Source organism: Xyrauchen texanus, chromosome 17 (genome assembly GCF_025860055.1).
Source record: "Xyrauchen texanus isolate HMW12.3.18 chromosome 17, RBS_HiC_50CHRs, whole genome shotgun sequence".
NCBI classification, from domain to species: Eukaryota; Metazoa; Chordata; class Actinopteri; order Cypriniformes; family Catostomidae; genus Xyrauchen; species Xyrauchen texanus.
The window spans coordinates 41,699,167-41,724,708 of NC_068292.1; the positions used below are offsets into that span (position 1 = coordinate 41,699,167).

At 38.4% G+C, this 25,542-nt stretch overlaps 1 protein-coding gene across 1 annotated transcript in view; it reads left to right on the plus strand.

Moving 5' to 3' along the window:
• The window catches only part of LOC127657975 (inactive phospholipase C-like protein 2), a 79,481-nt gene extending 54,954 nt beyond the window's left edge, over positions 1-24,527 (plus strand). The window contains exons 5-6 of the mRNA XM_052147016.1: positions 19,532-19,641; positions 22,989-24,527. Coding sequence (XP_052002976.1) covers positions 19,532-19,641; positions 22,989-23,189 — 311 coding nt within the window. The 3' untranslated portion in view covers positions 23,190-24,527. The remainder of the gene's footprint in view (positions 1-19,531; positions 19,642-22,988) is intronic.
• Positions 24,528-25,542: the final 1,015 nt, after the last annotated feature.

The following is a 25,542-nucleotide window of genomic DNA, read 5'->3' on the forward strand; positions in this document are numbered from 1 at the left end:
ACAATTAGGCGAATTAAAGGAATATCCGGGTTCAATACAAGTTAACCCTCCTATGGTATTGAAAAATGGCACCTCCTTTTGGGATTCGCGGCCATTTTTGACCGGAAGGGTTAGATGTGTAACCCTTTTTTTGATGAGGATGATAATGATCAATATAGCTGCAAGCAGCAATACCGGGATTAAGTCAATTATCGGCACCATGAGCAGCAAAAGAAGCTTTGTGACATGTTTTTGGTTAGAGTATGAGGGGTTAGAATAAGTCAACTTTCAACTTCCCATTTATTTTAAAAATAACAAAAAAAGCTAGTTCTTAGAATTTTGTCCAGTATGTGGCACTGTTCTGAAACTGCTGAGGTACTATCTGGGCATGATGGTTATCGTGTAGGAAAGCGTTCAAGAGTTATAAGAAAAAAATTGCAATTTTTCTATCCCCCGAACAGTAGGGGGCAGTGTGCCAAATTGCTGCAGGTAACCTCGGGGCCTAATGGTGATGACACGTACCAAGTTTTGTCCCAATCCCTCAAAGCTTTGCGCAGATACAGCCTCAAGTTCAATTTTGTGCATTATTCGTCGAAGCGCCATTCAAAAATGTTATGGTTTATCAAAAGTCTTTGAATACGTTTTTGCCATGAGTGCCTCTTGTTGATGCAGGCCAATTTTCGTGCAAATCGGACAAACAGTCTAGTATACAGTGTTTCGTAACGATACACCAAGTCGTTCGTCAAATACAGCATTTGATGTCCAAATTCAAAATGGCCAACATAGGAAAGTGTGGTATCGTTCGACTTGGTATGTAGCACTTGATCTAAAGAGACAATTTTCGTTATTTTCGGCAAGTGTTCGAGTTATAAGCCACAAAAATCCGTTTTTGCCATCTCCTGACCAGTAGAGGGTAGTGCACCAACACGCTGCAGGTAAACTCAGGGCCTAATGATGATGACACGTACCAAGTTTTATCCCAATCCCTCAAAGCGTTGCGGAGATACAGCCTCAAGTTCAATTTTGCGCATTCTTCATCGAATTCATTGAAGCACAATTCAAAAACGGTATTGTTTATCAAAGTTCTGTTAATAACGTTTTGTTGTGAGTGCCTCTAGATGCAGGCTAATTTTCATGCAAATCAGACAAACAGTCTAGGAGTTCGAAAAAGTAGGTAGTATGCACGATCATGTCATAATTGGTATCGTTGTTCTTTGCATGAACCACGGATGAGTGGCATTACAGTTTTTGACCACAAGCTGGTGCTCTCTCTGAACTTTTTGAGTCCCTTCAGAGCATGGTGCCAAAAACACATACCAGGTTTCATAATGATACGCCAAGTCATTCATAAAATACAGCATTTGATGTCTAAATTAAAAATGGCCGACATAAAATAGGAGTTTATATTTGACTTGTAATACATTTTAGAGATAGCACTCTGCCTCCACCACATGCCAGTGTATTAATGATCATTTTTGTTATGAAACATTGGTATTGTTTTTATCATATTGCTGTTGCCGCCTTTTTATAAAAGCAGTATGCCACTCTAAGGCCATGTACACAGTAATTCATTTGAAATTGATAGTTTAAAACCTTTGTTTTCATTTTCCTAATATCATCGTTTTCCAAAGTATGCATGGAGCGTGTTTGTGAAAGTCTTCATTTTCCATGGAGGAAACCATCTGTCCCGTGTGGCTGAGAAGAGTAAACTTAGCAAAATCAATGTTTAAAAACAAAAACATAATAGTGTGAATGTGGCTTAACTATTATACTGAGCGGAATAATTATTTTAATTGTTTGAAACCTCCGTTTTCAGTTTCCTAACGTCATAAATTTGTTTTCTAAAGTCTCCGTTTTTGGTGGAGGAAAATTACTTTTCAGTGTGTATAAGAGGTGTAAACTTAACGAAATCAACGAGTTTTCAAAATAAAACAGATTAGTATGAACAGACAGTTTTCCTGACAAAAACACACATTTACCACAGTAAAATCATTGTAATGCACAGCCTTTAGTGCTCCATTTTTAATGCATGACGTAGAGGCGAAGAACTACCCGATGTGAAGTGCATTAAAATCGTTTAACGCACTCCTGTTGATTAGGTTGTCACTCCTAAGAACATGTAATATTGAATTTCTATTCTTTGTCATTTTCACATAAATGAGGAAAAACAATCGAGTATTTGAACAGTATATGGTATAAAGTCATGCATTTTATAAGCTGTGGCTAAAAAACTAAACGAGAATATGAATCACTCCTGCTGTAATTCATATATAATCAATTTCCCCGTGGCATTTATCTTTTTATATTTTAAAGTGTTCATAGTTCAGCTCATCAACTTGGTGATGCAGAGTGGAAACTGATAATCATTTTTATTGTAGTTTTTTCTTCACCTTGGTTTTGTTGCCATGAAATTGGCAGGTAATCGATGCGGTGGGTTGGCGTTCTTTTTTTATTGATCTGGGCTGATGGAATCTTGGCACAGGAAGCTGTTAAAGAGTTCATTATGTGTTCTCTCGATGAACAATTATCACTGGTGCGCACAAATGCAAACATACCCCTTGTTTTGTCAAGCCTACACTGAAACCAATATGTTCTCCATTCACTGGATCAATATCACTCCATTGTCACACAGGCCATTTCCGGTCATTGATCTCCTAAATAAAATAAACCTTAATGCACTGGAGTTAGAAATGTTGGTAACACTACAAAAAGGTTCATTAACAACATTTACCTGAACTAACAGTCAACATTGCTTTCACAGCATTTTATTAATCTTGGTTAACGTTAATTTCAACATATACTAATACATTTTAAAATCAAAAGTTGTATTTGTTAACATTAATTAATGCACTATGAACTAACATTGGACAATAAAAAAAACAAAAAACAAACGTTAACAAAGATGAAAAAATTCTGTACAAAATTAATTGTTCATCAGTTTGTTCATGATACCCAATTCATTAACTCATTTTAACGAATGGAACCTTATTGTAATGTGTTACCGAAATGTTTGCTAAGGCAAGTATCACTATTACTATTGCTCATACTTAGGGTTGAGGATTTTTAAAAAAAAACTCTTGCCCTTAATATTACATTATGTAATACAACGTGAATTAGCGTGTTTGGGAGAGTTGCGCTATTACTAAGACTTGTTTGGCGGATGATAAAATGGGAGAGAAAAAAAATCAGTCATACACTTACACTTACAAGTCATATCTAAAGTGTTATAGAAATCTGGGGCTGGGCTCTGTTGACCTGGGCAACTGCATAGCAATGTACTAACAACCACACATAGCACCTTAGCAACCACCCAGAACATCCTAGCAAACATAGCAACCAGTATAGGGGAGTAGTGAGTAGCGATGCTACTACCTTAGTATAGTATGTAGCACTGGAGCATCAAAAAACGCTACATTTGTCACATTGTATTGCGAAAGCAGCAATGGAGCTTTGGGAGTAATCAAACTCGCTCACCTGAGTTGCCCTCTTTCTCTGGGGACTTAAAGTGAATCATTTTTTCAGACAGTTTATGTAAATTAACTAGTTAAAATAAACAATGTCCTTCTATTTAGCATTGAGAGCTCTGATTCATATTAGTAAGTCGGTTCTTTTAGACTGTTCATTGAAATTGACTATTTTGCCAAAATTATTTAAAGGACAACCGATGTATCTGTGCCAATAGTTTTTTTTTTTTTTTGGTTAACAACAAAAATCTAAGCCGATAGTTACAGATTTATCTTTTATTATTATTACTTTTTTAAGCTTAAAACAAATTAGCGCTCTGAAGAGGTTTTGATGATAAGTAGGTATACATTAACCATAAGTTAATGTTAATGTTCATGTTGATTTTCACTGATGGTGTCCCTAGAGAAAAGGGGTATAAAATTATCACTGGATCACTGATGACCTACTGTTGATGAATTACTACTCATAAATTATTTACTAAAGCAGCAAGACAACACAAAAGCAAGAATGCTGTATGGCCCTACATCAGCATGGCTGTAATTCAGCTGCAGGTTATCACAGCATTAACATGATTGTGAGTGTGCTATTGCTTTTATACACCAGTTCAAAGAACAAGTAAATAAAACATTGAGGAAAAACTAAAGATTTTCAACAACAACAAAAAATCATATTTGTGCATGGTACTACTTTCTTACGCTACAGATCAGGATCTGCCATTGCTTGTTTAAAGATACTCACAAGCCGCCATTACTAATTCAAAAACACCACTTCAGAACTAGTAATGACGGCTTGGGCTGTTTTATCCCAGTTTAACCCCCATTAATACTCTATCCCCCTCCCAATCCCCAACCCTCAACAAACATCTCCATGGTCAAGCCTGAGTTACACACATGCAATATAAACAGAAAATTAAATTATAACAAATCACCAAATAAAGAGAGAAAAGGAGAAAAGAAAAATTCCACAATGGATACAATAAAAAATTTCGACCATAATTATATTACACATGGTCCTCACTGAGAGCCTTCCAGAAAGGTCAAGTATTTGTCCCATTTCTTACCATACACGTCTAATCTGTCAAATGCCGCCACCCTGCCCAATTCAGTGAACCATTCTTGAAATAAAGGAGCGCACTTTGACTTCCATACTCTAAGAATGGTCTGTCTGCCAATCATTACACTAGATTGGACCTATAAACTACCCATATACATAGTCTGGGGTAGAATGAAATTTGAGAATCTAGAACCTCTCACATAAAATTCTAGACTCTTACCCAAAATTCTTGAATCTTAGCTCAGCACCTCTGAGCATGGGCTATGTCTCCATCGTCCAACAGACATCACCAGCAGGGAGATGTGTCTTCTAAACCAAGCCTAAAAAATCTATCCAGTTCAGTAGAAACTATGCAAAATCTTAAACCGAATAAGGCGTACCATTGACCTAGACATAGTTTTAAAATGTTTTTAAAATTCTTTCCCAATCCTCCAATACCAAGTTCAAATCTCTTTCCCATAACCTCTTAAGAGCTGTTAAGGCCCCATCACTCTGAATCAATGAGGAATAATACACTGATGCTTCATGACCCTTCCAAAGGCTGTGAGCACCATACAGTGGATGTCTGCAGCTTTAGGGGGCCGTGTACTACCACAAAAAATAGTACAAAGTAAAAAATTGAGACCTAGTAGTCCTAAATTTCTGTATTATACTTTCAAATGATCTCAAAGCTCCATTTTCATAAAGGTCACCAAGTGTAGCAACACCCCTCTCCATCCATTCTTTCCAGCAAAAGGGGGACTTGTTAATACATAATTTGGGGTGATAATGTGAATTCTTGTCAAAAACATCCTATTATCTCTGTTAAAATAACCATCCAAGCGTGGGTCTCCCCTGGGTATTCCGAGGTAGACGGTGTGCAAGAGTCACTCACTCTCTCCTCCGCCATGTTGATCACAACTCTTCACAATGCAGAAACACCAGTATCAGGTAAGTGCCCTCCGTATGTATCGGATGTGTCTCTCAGCTGTGATAGTAGTAATCTGAGCGATCATGGAGTGAGTGACTTCAAAGAAACCACTTGCTCACTGACAGGGCTGACTCTATGCATGTCAAATTTGACTGACACATAAAAATTCAGCACCTGCTGGCTAAAACCTTTAATGTCACAGGGAAAAATGAAAAGACACACATAGCTCTTGTGCACATCTGCGCTGCTCTTACACTTTAGTTTAGAATACTATGAACCCAAGCCTGACATGGATTGCTGTGAACTGTATGCCAATGATTGACAATGATATTCTGAAGCCACTTTTTGTATTGTCTTATTAATGATTAACTCTTCTGCTACAGGAATGTAATGCATTTTAATTATCTGAATATTTTTTACTTATATATATAATTTTTTAATATTTAAAGATAACTATGTATAATTATATATTGATTTAAATATGTATAATCTTTATATATTGAATTATTGTTATATGAGGGGCTTTCTCAGTAATTATTTGTATATGAGATTAAATCGCGATTAATTAATCGGGACACCATGTAATTAATTCGATTAAAAGTTTTAATCGATTGACAGCCCTATTTATTTCAGATAGCTAGTTACTGTAGTAGTACCATGTTTAATTTTGGTAAGAGTGTCACATGAATTACATATACTGTACTTTAAAATAGATCCACATTTTGGAATTTAATAACACAATCTGATTGTTATATATCTGAAAATATTTTCTTCTTTAAATAGCTTCAGTGTAGTCAGCAACTTGTAGTGTAGCGAAACTCTTGAATCTTGACTGTAGTTTAAACTGTTCATATGTAGCTTTTAGCTTGAAAGTACAGTTTCAAAGTAGCTTCCCCAATACGATAGCAACATACTTACAATCACTTATAGCACCTTAACAACCTCCCAGAACACCCTAGCAACTGTATAACAATGCCCTGGCCTCCCCAGCTTTGTGGCTGTGACTTTTACAGGGGCAAGCTCCAATCACATTATTTTAATCTGTCACGCAAACATTTCAATTTTTCACTGTTCTTATGATTAACACCTTTTTATTTTCACCACTTTTAATGTGGCCTAATATCTTTCATTATAAGTGTGACAAGACCACAAATCCTTCATTGATTTCCGACTCTGTGGCCACATCAAATATTAATCCGATTTTGTCCCAGCACAAGTGAACAGAGAATCGCTGTGTCTAATCTGAAGCGTACACTATAAATCAATCTCTGCTGTTTCTTGCCTACCTTAAAGGTGAAGTTTGTCATTTCTGTGCGACTACTCTTAATCTGCTATATGCAGCCAAACAAATAGTAACGCCATTGGTTTAGCTAATGTTGCTGTGTCAAACAGAGAAATGTTTTGAAAGCAGCACTGAGTCACATCTTTACACATTTAGGTTAAATCAACCTACAAATGGGTTACTTGTAATTGTCTCTGCACAGGTAGGTACTGTAGCAGCATTACTTCACTTAATATGCAGTAAATCAAAGGTAGAAAATGTACTGCTGGTCTGTGGTTTATTGCTATTCCAATGGGAGTTGAATCAGGAGCTCAAGCTCACTGTGAATTGGAAAAGTGGGTCAATACCCATAGCATCCAGTGGAAAACTGGCCTCGACAATCCTGAATAATCTATCAAAACTGGCCACTGCAAAAGACCCCCCAGGTATTGATCAACAGGCAGAGTAAATGACAAACTGCCTTTTGAGTAAAGACAGGTGCATGCTGTCATTTTGGCCATGATGCTGAGACAAATTTCAGAAAGCATAAAAGATTTCTTTAGTTTTTTATCGATTCGTGTGGCATACTCCCAGACGGCTGATGAATCTGGAAGCCTCCAACAAAATGTAGACAGTTTGACTGCTGCTACAGTAACCATCTAAAAAAGATGTGTATGAGAGAGAGAGAGAGAGAGAGAGAGAGACACATTTAGTTAAAATGTTAATAGTTTGGCCATGATATGCAACATACATTTCTTATTCAGCATTTCCTTCATGTTACGATCATACTTTGCTTAAAAATACCTTGCATTCGCTTTGAAGAATGAGCAGTCCACAAATATTTATATATTTATGCATTTGGCAGATGCTTTTATCCAAAGCGACTTAGTGCCCTTATTACAGGGACCCCCCCGAAATCACAACCAATATGACAGCGTAAATACCAGAGTTCAGCCAGGGCTGGACTGGGAAGAGAAATTGGCTCGGGATTTTCGCTGTCCTATTCTGCATATTGCGGCGCCGTTTTGTGGTCCGTTTTGCATAACGTGCCGGCTCATTTTAGCTTCTCGCGGCCCATTCAGCCCGTTTCGCGGCCGACCTACCGGCCCGCTCGGTTCTCCCGATGGCCAGTCCACCCCTGATTGGTCCCAAAGTGCGTCAGCTCACCGGGAAAATGCCTGGTATACCAGATTATGAGTTCAGCCATATACATATGAATATATATATACACTCACCTAAAGGATTATTAGGAACACCTGTTCAATTTCTCATTAATGCAATTATCTAATCAACCAATCACATGGCAGTTGCTTTAATGCATTTAGGGGTGTGGTCCTGGTCAAGACAAACTCCTGAACTCCAAACTGAATGTCAGAATGGGAAAGAAAGGTGATTTAAGCAATTTTGAGCGTGACATGGTTGTTGGTGCCAGACGGGCCAGTCAGAGTATTTCACAATCTGCTCAGTTACTGGGATTTTCACGCACAACCATTTCTAGGGTTTACAAAGAATGGTGTGAAAAGGGAAAAACATCCAGTATGCGGCAGTCCTGTGGGCGAAAATGCCTTGTTGATGCTAGAGGTCAGAGGAGAATGGGCCGACTGATTCAAGCTGATAGAAGAGCAACTTTGCCTGAAATAACCACTCGCTACAACCGAGGTATGCAGCAAAGCATTTGTGAAGCCACAACACGCACAACCTTGAGGCGGATGGACTACAACAGCAGAAGACCCCACCGGGTACCACTCATCTCCACTACAAATAGGAAAAAGAGGCTACAATTTGCAAGAGCTCACCAAAATTGGACAGTTGAAGACTGGAAAAATGTTGCCTGGTCTGATGAGTCTCGATTTCTGTTGAGACATTCAGATGGTAGAGTCAGAATTTGGCATAAACAGAATGAGAACATGGATCCATCATGCCTTGTTACCACTGTGCAGGCTGGTGGTGGTGGTGTAATGGTGTGGGGGATGTTTTCTTGGCACACGTTAGGCCCCTTAGTGCCAATTGGGCATCGTTTAAATGCCACGGCCTACCTGAGCATTGTTTCTGACCATGTCCATCCCTTTATGGCCACCATGTACCCATCCTCTGATGGCTACTTCCAGCGGGATAATGCACGATGTCACAAAGCTCGAATCATTTCAAATTGGTTTCTTGAACATGACAATGAGTTCACTGTACTAAAATGGCCCCCACAGTCACCAGATCTCAACCCAATAGAGCATCTTTGGGATGTGGTGGAACGGAGCTTTGTGCCCTGGATGTGCATCCCACAAATCTCCATCAACTGCAAGATGCTATCCTATCAATATGGGCCAACATTTCTAAAGAATGCTTTCAGCACCTTGTTGAATCAATGCCACGTAGAATTAAGGCAGTTCTGAAGGCTGAAAGGGGTCAAACACACTATTGGTATGGTGTTCCTAATAATCCTTTAGGTGAGTGTGTATATATATATATATATATATATATATATATATATATATATATATGTATGTGTATATCTGGTCTCCGTGAATACAGTCAGAGGCAATGGTAACTTTAGCTGTATTAGCCGTGCAATCAGCTAACAAGCACATTCGGAAAGGTGATTTGCAAACATTCACAAAATATAAAAAGCGATACTTACATCTTCAGGATATAAACAGTTGTACTAATCCATGCTTGAGAATAAAAACAAATTTAAATCCTGCTTTATATTGACACTCAATCACAAAGCAGTCTGGTGTAAAATGATTTGCAGAAACATACAGAAATTTTTGTATATTTTGGGGCACATTTCCTTCAAAAACAACTTGTCCACTGCGTCTTCAGGGTCTCACATGACGGGAGAACATGAAGACCCTTATGATCATTTTACAGCAAATAACAGAACACTTATGATGCTTATGAAGCTGAGATATTATTCTTCTCACTGTATCTGCTCCAGTGTGGAAACAAATGTCAGACTGTTTGTAGATCACTCAGGGGAGGATCTATGATAATAGGGCGGAGTCCGTCACCAGTCGTGGGCGAGGCCTGCTCTAATGAGAAGTCACTTTAGAGCAGAAACGAAAACCGTTAATTGACACACTGTTTTTGATTAATAGAAATATAAGAAAAAGGAGTGTGTGGACTTTTAACATTATAAGGTGGTTGTGTACACACTGCAGACTCACATTTATGTACAAACACCATATAATAGTGAATTTTGCATAATAGGTCCACTTTAAAGCAATACTGTTCAGGATCCTTATGTATAAGTCTTTGCATAGATCTCATCCTAAAAGGAGATTACACACACAAAAGACAGATTTAAAATAAACACAAAAAGTTTCAGATTTATAAGAATGTACATACAGTGAGGAAAATAAGTATTTGAACACCCTGCTATTTTGCAAGTTCTCCCACTTAGAAATCATGGAGGGGTCTGAAATTGTCATCGTAGGTGCATGTCCACTGTGAGAGACATAATCTAAAAAAAAAATCCAGAAATCACAATGTATGATTTTTGAACTATTTATTTGTATGATACAGCTGCAAATAAGTATTTGAACACCTGAGAAAATCAATGTTAATATTTGGTACAGTAGCCTTTGTTTGCAATTACAGAGGTCAAACGTTTCCTGTAGTTATTCACCAGGTTTGCACACACTGCAGGAGGGATTTTGGCCCACTCCTCCACACAGATCTTCTCTAGATCAGTCAGGTTTCTGGGCTGTCGCTGAGAAACACGGAGTTTGAGCTCCCTCCAAAGATTCTCTATTGGGTATAGGTCTGGAGACTGGCTAGGCCACGCCAGAACCTTGATATGCTTCTTACAGAGCCACTCCTTGGTTATCCTGGCTGTGTGCTTCGGGTCATTGTCATGTTGGAAGACCCAGCCTCGACCCATCTTCAATGCTCTAACTGAGGGAAGGAGGTTGTTCCCCAAAATCTCGCAATACATGGCCCCGGTCATCCTCTCCTTAATACAGTGCAGTCGCCCTGTCCCATGTGCAGAAAAACACCCCCAAAGCATGATGTTACCACCCCCATGCTTCACAGTAGGGATGGTGTTCTTGGGATGGTACTCATCATTCTTCTTCCTCCAAACACGGTTAGTGGAATTATGACCAAAAAGTTCTATTTTGGTCTCATCTGACCACATGACTTTCTCCCATGACTCCTCTGGATCATCCAAATGGTCATTGGCAAAATTAAGACGGGCCTTGACATATGCTGGTTTAAGCACGGGAACCTTCCGTGCCATGCATGATTTCAAACCATGACGTCTTAGTGTATTACCAACAGTAACCTTGGAAACGGTGGTCCCAGCTCTTTTCAGGTCATTGACCAGCTCCTCCCCTGTAGTTCTGGGCTGATTTCTCACCTTTCTTAGGATCATTGAGACCACACGAGGTGAGATCTTGCATGGAGCCCCAGTCCGAGGGAGATTGACAGTCATGTTTAGCTCCTTCCATTTTCTAATGATTGCTCCAACAGTGGACCTTTTTTCACCAAGCTGCTTGGCAATTTCCCCGTAGCCCTTTCCAGCCTTGTGGAGGTGTACAATTTTGTCTCTAGTGTCTTTGGACAGCTCTTTGGTCTTGGCCATGTTAGTAGTTGGATTCTTACTGATTGTATGGGGTGGACAGGTGTCTTTATGCAGCTAATCGACCTCAAACAGGTGCATCTAATTTAGGATAATAAATGGCGTGGAGGTGGACATTTTAAAGGCAGACTAACAGGTCTTTGAGGGTCAGAATTCTAGCTGATAGACAGGTGTTCAAATACTTATTTGCAGCTGTATCATACAAATAAATAGTTAAAAAATCATACATTGTGATTTCTGGATTTTTTTTTTTAGATTATGTCTCTCACAGTGGACATGCACCTACGATGACAATTTTAGACCCCTCCATGTTTTCTAAGTGGGAGAACTTGCAAAATAGCAGGGTGTTCAAATACTTATTTTCCTCACTGTATAAGATGTATGAAGAACCTTCATAAAGTTCACCTTATATTCTCTACATGCAGGAGCTTCTTTCCCCATGCCGTCTCCTGCCCTAAATAACCATATTTACAACCATAATCTCAGCTGCATATAATTTCCATCTGCATATTGCCATCCAGAAACCTGATAAAACTGCGTTACAGACAGCAAATGCATTTGCCTATATGATAGATGTTGCTGGTAAATATTACAAGTCTTTGTCTTGTTTTTTTTAAGTTAAATATCTAGACATCCTTTAAACAAGATCAATATACCTGAGAAACATTTTCTAACTTTTTTAATTTAAGGCTGTCAATTGATTAAAAGTTTTCATGCCGATGGTTGCGTTGCATCATAAACTGACCAATCAGAATCGAGTTTTCCAGAGAGCCCTGTTATAAAACATGAAAACAGTATTATTAACAGTATCATAATAGCATCGATAATACATTTTATTGCTTCAAAAAATTGTCAGCCACAGTGGTTACAAGGTGCACTTCATTTTTTTTTTACCACCAAATTGCAGTAAATTGAACTATATACGGAAGCTTTAAGAAATGAACCTTTTTTCAATACATTTGTATTGAAAGCCTCATTGCTTCATAAAGTTTCATTTATGTTTTGTTGTCTGTAGCTGCACGTTACCTATACAGCTGGAGTATCTCTTTCTGCCCCCTGCCTAAAGAATAGGTGGTTCTTTAAGATTGAACTGCTCCAATGGTAGGATATTACGATCCGGGGACATGAATAATTGTGTACATTTTTTTAATGAATTAATTAAAATGTTTAAATCCAAACCCTGACCAGCTGGCTGAACAAGATTTGACTTGGAACATGGTTTGGTTTGCAAAAATAGTTTTGGTGCACTGGCAAATACTTGCCAATGCATGTTGCCAATGCAGTCCCTCCTCATTGCAGATGACAGACGATGTAAGCATCAGCCCATAGGTTATACAGTATATGTACTGGTTTGATTCTGGTCTAGCTGATTAGGTGGTGTGGGGTAGTAAAAAAGCTCAGGGCTGGTGGTTTAGTTGTCACAAAGAAGACTGGTGGGCAGGGTCGTATCAAGACAGTGTGGTGCCCCTGGGAACTATACCTCAAAAGGCCCCCCCCCCAATCAGACAAGACATAATCAAGGTGATTTCTCAAATGTAATTTCCTAACTTGTCCAACTACATACATGTAGGCAAATGAGCAGTGAGCACTATATTCAAATGTCTCAATTTATTAATACTACCATTAAAACACATTTGATTTTTAATCAATGTAGAATGTGTAACTTAAAAATAAACAGATTTGTGTGTGTGTGTGTTTTGTTGGGTGACAGTTGTAGGTTACAGTTTGACAAGAGTTTAGAGTGTGACAAAAGCACTTTCTTGTGTTTTATTGCGAGTGTACACGAATATAAGTAAACTCTTTGCAGTTTGAATGATGTCCTGTATGAACAAAATGACGGAGTATGTTTTTATGTTTGATCGCGCCCACGGCTCTCTCTCTCTCACGTCACACACACACACACACACACACACACAGTTCGATCGCGACCACAGCTCTCTCTCTCTCACGTCACACACACACACACACAGTTCGATCGCGCCCGCGCCTCTCTCTCTCGCTCTACTGATCTACATAATGACATTCTATAATAGATCAGTGTCTCTCTCACACACACACAGTTCGATCGCGCGCGCGCACACACAACACACACACACACACACACACACACACACACAAACAAACACACACACACACACAAACAAACACACACACACACACAAACACACACACACACACACACACAAACACACACACACAAACACACACAAACACACACACACACACACACACACACACACACACACACACACACACACACACACACACACACACACACAAACACACACACACACTCCAGCATTGCAATCTTGATCAGACTGTTCATTATGCGAAATAATGAGCGATATGTATCGCTATTTAGTTTTATTTATTTTTATACCGTGTATTCTCCGTGTAAATTCGTGCACTGAGACGTGACGCCCGTACCGTTTCGGTTCAGTACGAATAACTTACATGTACCGTCCCACCCCTAATATTTACCTTCATTAATGTCCTCTTCCTCACCCGAGTCTTCCTCGCTCCTGTCTCCCCTAAGGACAAGGAGAATATCCTCATTCGCCTGGCGGTCATCGCCGACGCCCTGACTAACATTAGCAGCTGCTGCATCTCCCCCGCTAGCAGCGCCAGCGGTGTCAGACTTAGTGCTGCTGGTGTCTGCAATTCCAGTGTTCTCCCAAAAAACTAGTGATCTAACAAAAAAATTGTCGATCCCTGGAACATTTTTTATTGTAGCTAAACGTCTAGCGTCCTTCTCTTTCTTTAATCTTCTTTTTGCGAAACCACTCAATTGCCGTCTGTCCATTTTGGATTTTGATTCATTTTCTGTAGCCGTTAAAAAATGACACATTTGCGCGTACTTGTTGTGGACCAACTCAACTCTGACAGATTGGGGAAGGGGAGTGATAGTGGTCATGTAATCTTCATTTATTTATAATTTATTATTATTATTATTATTATTGTTAAATTAGTGTTCATAAACAAGTTATGTATGGTCTTTCAAGAATTTCAAGTTAATAATATAACAATTTACGAAAAATATTTTTAAAGCTTGTGTCATGTGGTGCCCCCCTAGTGGTTGTGAATGGTTGGTGCCCCTGGGCACTGGCCCAAGTGCCCTTATGGATAATCCGGCTCTGCTGGTGGGGAAATACACCATTCAAAACAAAATACTGTGGTCTTTTCTGCAGGAATGCACTTATAAAGAGCTAACAACATTATTTCCATTGCAGTCACTCTCATCTTTGCAGTTGACAGATCACACAAGCGTTCACCCGCAAGGCATGGCTATTGTATGCCGTGTATCATCTTTTTCCAAGTTCACATTTTCAATAATATAAAGCACATAAAGGGCTATGAAGTGATGCACAGGTGCCTCAGAAGCACATTGCCGCCTTCACATGTGCGGTCAAGGTATGTGACTTCTTTTCATGGTGATTGCACTGTGTCAGTGCATGCGTTCACAGACACACCGCTTGGGAACTGTGTATGTAAAATCACAGCCGGTTTTTCCCAATCTGCCTACAGTATGTTGCTAGGCAACACCGGCCGTTGGCTGCCTTCCTCTGCACGATAACGCATCATTAAACCGACAGCACCTCTCCTTGCTTACCGCCCGTCAAATCCGAGGAGCTTGCAAACACCACCACCACTGAGGCGAACAGTGTGAAAGTAAAGTCAAGAATGATTACAAATCATCTTGAAATATGCCCACGCTATTCCCGGTAATGGCTTTCCTCTCTCGAGTAATATTGCTCTATTTGTACAAAGTCAAACACTGTCTCCCCGGGGTTGTGTGCCGCCTCATTTGCCAGCGATCGGCATCTAGAGACCAATGTTTAAATCGGTGATGTCCTTTTAGTGAGGTGTCGCTACGGAATACCGGGAAGTGTTTACAGGGTTGCTAGGCAGTGGTGAGATAATTTTGTCTGCTGAGTTTGCATATCCATGAAGGGATGTCGGCACTAAGAACTTATTTTCCCCTACAGGACATGTTGCTGCATAAATACAGCTAGACATAGAGCAACGGTATTTATGGACACATGAACTCCCATATGCTGTTGCTGATGTATACGAAAATATTACGTTTTTCACTGCTAGTTTTCAATAATTTCAATTTCCTAATAGATTGTTTCAATTGTCAACACACAACTTGATGTCACTGATTGTTTTTTGTCTCTCCTGCCTTAGTGATGTGCAATAATCAGTTAGTAGGTTGGTTGTCAAATGATTAGTTAACTAATTAGTGTTATGGAAACCCTGAATAATTGTGCTGGTTTCAGGTTCACCTGACCCTGATCAGATACATTTGTTAGTGGGCGTTCACACAGGGTGCATTTATGTTAAAAAATTGCTATATGGTTCGCAACAGAATGGAAGAGAATGCAGGGATCTCGATGTGCATTTTTAACAGTAGAACCATAAGTTAAATGTATAACGCTCGTGGTGCAAGACACTCAAATAACAATGCAAGTGTTTTCAGAAAGACTGTACCATGCAAACTAACAGAATGGTAACAAAACTGTGATGTGCAAAACTAAATATTTTCAGAATCGTATATGCACATCTACTGCCTAAATTATTATTTAACTAATTAGTGTTTAGGAAACCACCTGACCCTAGTCAGATACGTTCATTTGTGGGCATTCCCCCAGGACCCCCACTGGACTAGAGGTCGACCGATATTGGTTTTTTCAGGCCGATGCCGATCTTTTGAAATCCGGGTCGGCCGATGGCCGATTAATGCTGCCGATTTATTTTGGCCAATATTTGGCTGATATGTGCTTGTTTTTAACCTCTTATTTGAACCTTTTATTTGAAAGATAAAATGTAACACAAATAATTACTTAAGATAGACAAAATTTCTCAACAAATACATTTATTGAACACTTGACCAATCTGCACTTGTACACTTAAAATTAAAAATGTATAATGTAAAAACATATTGTATAAATAATGTATAATAAATATATTAAACAAACAAAGCAGGTGTTACGAACTGCTCCGAGACACGAAGGTTGAGATCCAAATGCAGCTTTAATTAAGGGGCAATCCAGACATGTAATCCAATATTCAGAGCATCCAAGAGAAGCACAGGCATAACTAGGGATGGGTATCGTTAAGGATTTAATGGTATTACTACTCTTACCGATACTGCTTATCGATCCGGTACTTTAACGGTATTCTTAACGGTTCTTTTTGTTTATATATATATATATATATATATATTACACAAATATAAACGTTATATAGGCACAGTGATTTAATTTCAGGAAGGTCTACTAACATTACTGTTCAGGTGTGGTCTAAAAAGAAATCTAATAAAATAATCAATTGTAAAATAACACTGCATAGTTTATCATAGATAGATTAATGCTCATTAATGCAGAAGTTATTCATTCAAGAGCTGTAAGTGATTTTCTCTTTGCCTTTTGTTGTTTGATTCGCAGTAATGGCTCAATCGTCAGCATGTTTATTAGGATGCTTCCCCTTTAAGACCGAGTCTAATAGACTCCTGATGCAGCATATTTTCTCCCAACTATTTCCATAACTACGTCCATTTTAGACATAAACTGTGTTTAAGTGAATCTCCAAGCCAGTCGTTTTGACATATTTTTGTGTGTAGTTGATCGTTTAGACGCGCACATGAAACCCAAAGTAGCCTATACTTTGCTTGTCTCGTTGCGGTGTGTTTCGGAGCGCGCGCCGCTTTGGGAACGGTATCTCTTGCTCTATTTTATTATTAAACGCGTCCCACAATTTAGCAACAGTAGCATTTTACAACAATCACCGATCGTGCTGATTCTGAAGTTAAGTTTTAGGGAGAAATGTCAGTGCACCGCTGTGAAGGGAAGGAAGTTGTGCTAGACAGAATGCGGCTTATGTATAAATATTCTTTTTATAATCTTTGGAAGGCGAAATCTAAAATAAAATCAGACTAATATCACAGATCTAAACCAGGCTACGTTTGAATGTTTAGTTCTGTCACTCATTTAGCAGGGCTGTGTTGCGCTCGCTGTGCGCGAGATCTCTCTCTCTCTCTCTCTCTCTCTCTCTCTCTCTCTCTCTCTGACTGCGAATAGCTAAATTGCATCACAGACAAATGGGTTCATATTATTATACATAGAAATGGCTGGCGAGATAAAATAACTTTCTCTTTATAGCAATAAAGAATGTATTTTCTTAATTTCTCCAGTACAGACAGCAGAACCGATAACGTCCGAGCTTACCAAAGCCAGTCCTTCAATAGCCTATAGTGCGTTGGTATATTTGTATTACTTATTTCTCTGCATTGAGTGACAACCCTCTCAAATATAAGACACACAAACAGAACAAATAAAAGTCTCAGATTCACTGTCTGTAATTGCAAAATTCTTGCTTGCTTATTGTGATAATGCAACTTCAACTACGCTATCAATATCCAAAGTAGCCGAATGTCATGTCGCATTTTTCTCGAAGTTGGCAGTAACATATCAAAGGTTTTTAATTAAATATAAATAAGTTATACAAATGTAATCCTTACCATTTTCTCCAAGGAGCTTAGCTCCTTCCTTAGGCACTGGATGAGGTCTGCTCACTCTGCTGGAAAATGACTCTAGGGGCAGCGTGTGTCAAACACGTGTTCCACAACAACACTAGGCTGCCCACAGATGCGCCTGCCTAATAATCGGCTTGATATGCGTGGATATTGGCCGATGCCGATTATGTAAAAAATGCAAAAAATCGACCTCTACACTGGACACATTCTTTTGTTCAACAACTGGGTGAATTGCAGCAAAATGTAACAGAATGCAGGGGTTTCTAAATTCATTTATAAAAATGCAACACTCATGGTGTAAGACGCTCAAATAAACAGTGTGAGTCATGATGCAATCAAAGATGTCCATGTGCATGTGTATGGCTGTAACAACAGTGCTTTAAAGAGGATGCAATTGAAGAATTTATTTACTTTTCTGATCGTGCTAATAATAATAAAAATAAAAAAAAAATCACAAAAAAAAAAGATGTGTCATCTCGCTGACTAGTCGGTTGTTGGAAGGTTCATACACCGCATTCATTCTTCAGATCAATGGAAATGAATGAAAAAAATAATACAAATATAGAAACACAACAGTGAGGTTCTTGGGTGACAAATCTCTTCTCTTGTTCTTTGCCTTGATGCTAATGCGCTCTGAAAGGTCCAAATGTCTGTCTGCTGTGCCCATGCATCTGGCATCTTCTCATATCTATTTTCCTCTCTGTCACTCTTCCTCCTTTGTTTTATATATTTGTTAGACACTTGTGTTCTGATCATGTCACTAGTGTTTACTATCCGCATTTACAAGGCGACGCTCGAGGAGAAAGTTGACACTCTCGATTTACCAAAACTCCTGTAACAGCTACCCGTGTGGACATTAAACAGCAAACACAACGAGACCGCATTCCATCCTTTCTTTTATTCTGGTAACTGAAATAGTCAAGAACAAAGCACTTATAAATACAGAGGCACAACTGATTTCTGCGAAATACTGAAATGGGGGGTATATTAAATATTCATGTTACATTCACAATTTGTTTGATGCTTTTTTTTTTTAAATGAATCCATTATGTTTTGTAAAGACTGCATCATTAAACCATTGTTGAGATAAATATATCTGTTGTATTTACACAGTATATCAGTATTGGGGAAGCTACTTTGAAACTGTTGCTTCCCAAGCTACTCAACTTAATGTTACTAAATGACAGTCTATCTACACTTGAAAAAAAAGTAGCTAGCTGCACTCCAAATTACTAACAAAAAATATGTTGATAGTATTGGTAAGATTGTATTTGTTAAAGGGTTAGTTCACCCAAAAATGAAAATTAGCCAATAATTTACTCCATCCAAGGTGTTTTTGACTTTCTTCTTTCAGCCAAACACAATTTGAGTTACTGGCTCTTTCAAGCTTTATAATGGGAGTGAATGGTACATTTTGAAACCCCAAAAAAGAGCATCTATCCATCGAAAAAGTAATACATACAACTCCAGGGGGTTAATGAAGTCCTTCTGAAGCGAAGTGATGCATATTTGTATGAACAATATCCATATTTATAACTTTATAAACTGTAATCACTGGCTTCCAGGTAACGGCCGTCCGCATAGTTTATAAAGTTATAAGGTTAGGCCCTTATATATATATATATATATATATATATATATATATATATATATATATATATATATATATATATATATAAATATAAATACAGGTTTGTATATATGTAATAAGAAATATAGCCCTGATTTGTACCTCTGAATGTTTCATTTCAGCAATGGAGTTCCATGAGAATCTGCTTGACATGGCGGTGAAGGAGGGACTCAAAGGAAGAAAACTCCATAAATCTGTGGAGAGCTTCACTTGGAACATCACGATACTGAAGGTGATTTTAAACAGCCAATTAACACCTGGTGAAAAATTCTGTTAAAGTGACAGTTGACCCAAAAATAAAAATTCTGTCATCACTTACCCTAATGCCATCCAAGACGTATATGAATTGAATTCTTCTGCAGAACACAAAGAGTTTTAGAATATTTCTGAATATTTTTAGGAGAATATCTCAGATCTGTAGGTCCATACAATGCAAGTGAATGGTGTCTAGGCATTTGAAGCTCCATAAAGGAGATAAAGTCAGCATCAAACAGTAGTTCATACGACTCCACTAGTGTAATCAATGTCATCTGAACTGATCCAGTTGGTTTTAGGTGAGAACAGACCAATATATAACTCCTTTATCACTGTACATCTTGCCATTACATTCTCTGGCACGATCATGATTTCAAGCTTGATTACACTTCCTAGTGTTTGGCACATTCTCGGAGTGCTAGATGGCTCTATAGGAAGTGTAATTGAGCTTGAAATCATGCTTGCCAAGGAGATTTTTGTCAAGATTTATATTGACAAGGGAGTTTTATTTTGGTCTGTTCTCAAAACCGATTGGATGGCTTCAGAAGACAGTGATTAAACCACTGGAGTTGTATGGATTGCTGCATTTATGTGTTTTTTGATGCTTCAAAGCTTTGGTCACCATTCACCTGTATTGAATGGACCTACAGAGCTGAAAAATTCTTCTAAAATCTAAAATCCTAATTTGTGTTCTGCAGAAGAAAGTAAGTCAAATACAGTCTGGGATGGCATGAGGATGAGTACATGATGAGAGAATTTTCATTTTAGGTGAATTATCCCTTTAATGTTTGAGAAGAAGATTTGCACATATCTAAACTCAAAAACATTTTCAGAAAGAATTCAGATGTTTTCATGTATCACAATTAACTTTTTTGAATACATGATAATGGTCTCTCAACCAATGTGCCAGTTTTGAGGACTGGCACATTGGTAACATGGACAAATATCCTGTAACAGAATTTAGACTAGCTCAGCATCGTTACTCAGAAAAATCGGCATTATTTTGAAAACAGCTGAACTACTGTAATGCTACTCTAAAATGTGATTACGTGTCGGTCATTTTTAGTTAGTTACTCCCAAACACTGCATACACCCATAATGCGTCTGCCCTTGAAAATAAGATGTCAAAACAGAGGTGGTTCAAAATTGAAATGCACTGACCCATGCTTCAAATCGCCGTTGTCAGGGAAACCCAGTCAGCTATTAGAAAGCACTAAGGTGATGATTTGCTGTGGTTAAAGAGCATCGGTGATAATTAAATGGTGAATGTGATTACTGTCTGTTTGATTACACAACCATGTTACTGAATACAGCATTTGTGCTGAAAATGACTAGGGACATCGTGTCCATCGCAGAGCTATTACTGGAGATTTCTCACATCTAGAACACAAATTACATCTAATTCGCTGTAGTTCAGCATTTATGTATTTCTTTTTTTAGTGGTGTTTGCTATGACAAGCACCAATATTATTATTATTGCGTATACTTTGGGTTAGGGAGTTTTCAGAATCCATAAGCCTTAAAAGGATAGTTCAGACAAAAAGTCGTATGAGTCTGGAACAATATGAGGGTGAGTAAATTATGACAGAATGATAGACATGTCTGGGTGTCTGTCACTTTAAATTTGGGACGTACCTCATCCCTCACACTTTGTGCTGTGGACATGAATGATACCTCGTACTGAAACACATTTATTATGGTGAACTGCAAATAGCACCTCTCTACATGGGCATCTGCAACAGAATAGTAGTGCTTTGTGCTTCTAGGTGTCAGTATAAATCCAGCACAACATTGACATAAACCTGACTAAGTGTTAATACAGATATCCTGATTTGATTCATTTCAATTAATTTGGTTATATTTCAGTAAAGATGTCCATTTTGCTTCCATATGAAAGCAATTTGATGATTGACAATGCCAAGTTCAAGACCACAATCAAATACTAACTGATTTGAGTAAACATGGTTTTAAGTTTTGAAGATTTGAAGTAAACAGTCAGTAATTAAGAAACAAATGACAAGCAATGGAACAAATAAAAACCAACAGAACAAAGATACAAATAAAACAACAGTATTAAGTATTCAAGTAAACATTCAGAAATTGGAAAAAGTAATGAAAAGTAACTTAAAACTACTTTAAAGGGTTAGTTGACCCAAAAGTGAAAATTCTCTCATCATTTACTCACCCTCATGCCATCCCAGATGTGCATGACTCTCTTTCTTCTGCTGAACACAAATTAAGATTTTAGGATATTTGGAAGAATATTTCAGCTCTGTAGGTTCATAAAATGCAAGTGAAAGGGTGCCGACTTTTTGAAGCTCCAAAAAGCATATATAACCATCAGAAAAGTAGTCCATACGACCCCAGTGGATTATTTAATGTGAAATGCAAGGTGTAAGAAATAGATCAATATTTAAAACTTTTTTTTTACCAAACATTCTCGAGGGTCGAGGTCACGCAGCCTGTCACGTTGGCAAGCTCACGCGAGCACTGATGCGTGAAATATGAAATAAATGCGGAAGCGCAGTGTTGTTTTCAATAGAGGAGCATAGATAATCGTACATAGATGCCTCATTCGGCTGGTTTGGATACGTCATCTGCAGCGCCATCTTGGAACGGTCAACAAGGAAAGCTGCTTGAATCGGTTTGAATGCTGCATAAACTGCTTTTGTGTGGAAACAGTATTGTGGTCCATAGGAACCGCTGCTAATAAGGTATATGAATATCTATGCAGATGAGGCTTATGCGCTTACATCATGTGAGAAACAGTTTGAATGCCACCCTTGTCAACATGCAAACCACAGCTGGCCGGAAGCAAACATTTGAAATATTGATCCATTTCTTACCAACACCTAACATTTCATTTCAGAAGACATGAATTAATCCTCTGGAGTTTTATGGTTTACTTTTATGATGCCTTCAAAAATAGTCTCAACAAGACATGCATCACAGAATTTCGAACCATTTAGCGGTGTATCCACACATAAATGCACACACAAGCCGCCTGCCAATAAATAAAAAAGCGCGTGGGTGAAATAAAGTGATCTTTCAGATTCTCCTTATTTTTTCGTTTCTCTTTCTACCCTCTTAACGAGATCAACCAGTGGTTGTCTTGCGAAAGGCTGGTCGATCGGGATTGATGTAATGAGCATCCCTGACAGAGTTAAAGATCGATCTTTTCATTTTTAGAATCAATATCAGGATCATTCAAAATAAATAGCAATTTATCAGAAAGCTGTTTTTTTACCCAGCCCTACTGAGTGCACCTTTACACATATTGTGACATTTCGTTTCGTTTTGACTTCTGTCTTGCTGTCTTCTCAGGGCCAGACCGATCTGTTGAAACACGCCCGTGCAGAAGTGCTCGAAAACCTGGAACAGATCCACTCTGCTGCGCTCACTTGTAACCTGGTGAAAGAAGGGCCCGGGTCATCATCAGGGTCGGACTCCAAGGTCCGGCGTTGTCTGGATGCCATTCCTGAGAAAGCTGTCAGCAAGGAGGACATCATGGATAAGGAGAACTGAATTTACTGAACCCTTCCGCCAAAAACCCCACCAATCCTGCTTCTCGATCCCGGGGTGAAGCAGTGGTGTCTTAGAACATTTCAAACGAGCTTGGCACATCACCCGATGGATGCCCCTGAAAGAAACGGATAGAAAAGGGGTTTTACGAGAGGAGTAAAGGTCTTGTCTACTTCTTGTTCTTGTCTCCGCCCCCTCTGCTTCCTGTGTCCGGTCTCTAGGGTCAGGTGGGCATTCCAAACCTCGCTTTAGGGCATTTCTACATACAGAAACTTTAAGAGTAGTAAGAGGAATTCGAACTGGAGCCATGAATGTAATAGAATTCAGATTTGGATCCAGATTCTGGATGTCGAGTGTGAATAGAAAGAGGCAAGAGGCATGCTGTTTACAATAAGAACTAATTCATGTTCTGTCTGCCAAAATAGTGTATGTTTGTGTGTATATATACAGTATAAAATATATATATAGAGATCTGTTACCTTTTTTGCTATGTGAAATTTTAATGGAGATTATTTTATTAAAAGAAATTGATGTTTTAAAAGAGTTCATATTTTGTTTGCTTGTACAGATGGGTCCAGAAATGATCTTAGAAAGATTCAGGAGGAATCTGAGGGCGTACGCCACTTGGTGGTTCAAGAGAGAGAGTATAGTTTTAGATATTACCAGCAGCTACTGTACATGTGAATAGTGAAGACTCTATAGGTCAATTGTAAAGTTTCATTGGCCATGTACACACTGCAACGTTTTGGGAGCGATGACTGCATTTAAAATGTGAAAGTTACAGTTTAATGTAAATGTCATTGTCACTACCTACGTTTTTCAGCGGCCTGAAACCAAATTTCGATGCAGTGAGAACGTGGCCTGTTAGAATGGACTGAATACTATACGCCGAGTGCTGCGGTTAAGCTTCTCAACCATTCCTGGAAACAAAGTAGAATATGAGAATACAATTCAAATATGATTCTGCCATGTTTTTGAAGCTCTGTCTTTCATTGCCTTTTTTTAATCCGACAAGTCGCTCTCGTTTGTCAGTATTTGCCTCTCGGCTCATTCCGTTGGTCTTCTCATTGTGCCATGCTACTGTTGGATCTTGTGAACTACTTCCATTGGACTTTACAAGTTGTGACCAGAGATTTAACTGGACATGAAAAAAGAAACAGTTTGTGGATGAATTTCAGTGCTGTTGTTGTGTATTTATAACTATAGTGAACCAGTTATACCAGTGAGGAGTGGATGATAGTTTCCAAGAAAATATAAGTTTTGTTAAACCCTGTTTAGACCCAATGCTCTGAAATAAATCATTAATTACATTTTTGAACTATTTCTTGTGAAGATTCTCTCAAGTCTCACGTCTCATGCCTATTACACACAACAATAAATGTGTATTTTATAAATCATATAAAACTTCATACTCGAAACCTGTGATATTTAGTGTGAACTGCAAGTGAGTGCACCGGGTGGCTAGTTGCATGGGTGGTATTTAGTATTACTAAACTTAAAATCCTCCTTAAAAATATGGGTGGATGTTTGTGCAATTATTCAACCAAACAATGTGTATGCAAGTTTGTTTGATTGCACATGCAAATAAGTACCTTTTATTTGGGATTCTTGTAAATCAAAATCGTTATATTTTTTATATCTTATAAAATAAAAATGGCTGCATAAATTAAACACTTTACAACTGAAATAATGCAATAATGTATGCAAAATATAATTTTTGCTTCCTTTTAATTATGCAGTGAAATGTGACCTGGATGTGTTCTTGACAGTTTTTGTGAGAAACACTAAAATTGCTGTTTTAGATTTAAAGTTATTTACTTAGAATACATCAAATCATTATCGAGACGTCACATACTTCAACAGGTCTGAAGTGCTGTCATTTTTCTTCATAAAAATATATCCAGGTAAGACCAACAAAGACTTTATCAGCTTTGTCATACAGTATACTGTATGTGAAAGATCATTATATCACAGCACTGGCTCTCACAACACGTCGAGCTCTCTAAAGTACACAGTATTGACACCCGAAACAGATGATATATACACTGTACCCCTGTTTACCTTACAGTCATTAGATGAATCACCCTTGGCTCCTGCTTATGAGCTTGCGTAACAGCAATCTTAATAATGCCAGCTATGAGATTCTCTGCTGTTATTACCCAATAGATCTTTCTCCGACGGATGATTTTAAAACATGACCTATCCTGGGAGATCTATAGCCACCCCAGTGAGCCAGTAGAGATTTTTCACTCAATGGCATGATGCTCGCAGACTGAAGGCATTACTATTGATTAAACTACATTTCGTGGAAAGCAATGGAAAAGCCCCGGGGAGAGATCTGGGTTTGTTGCTGGGG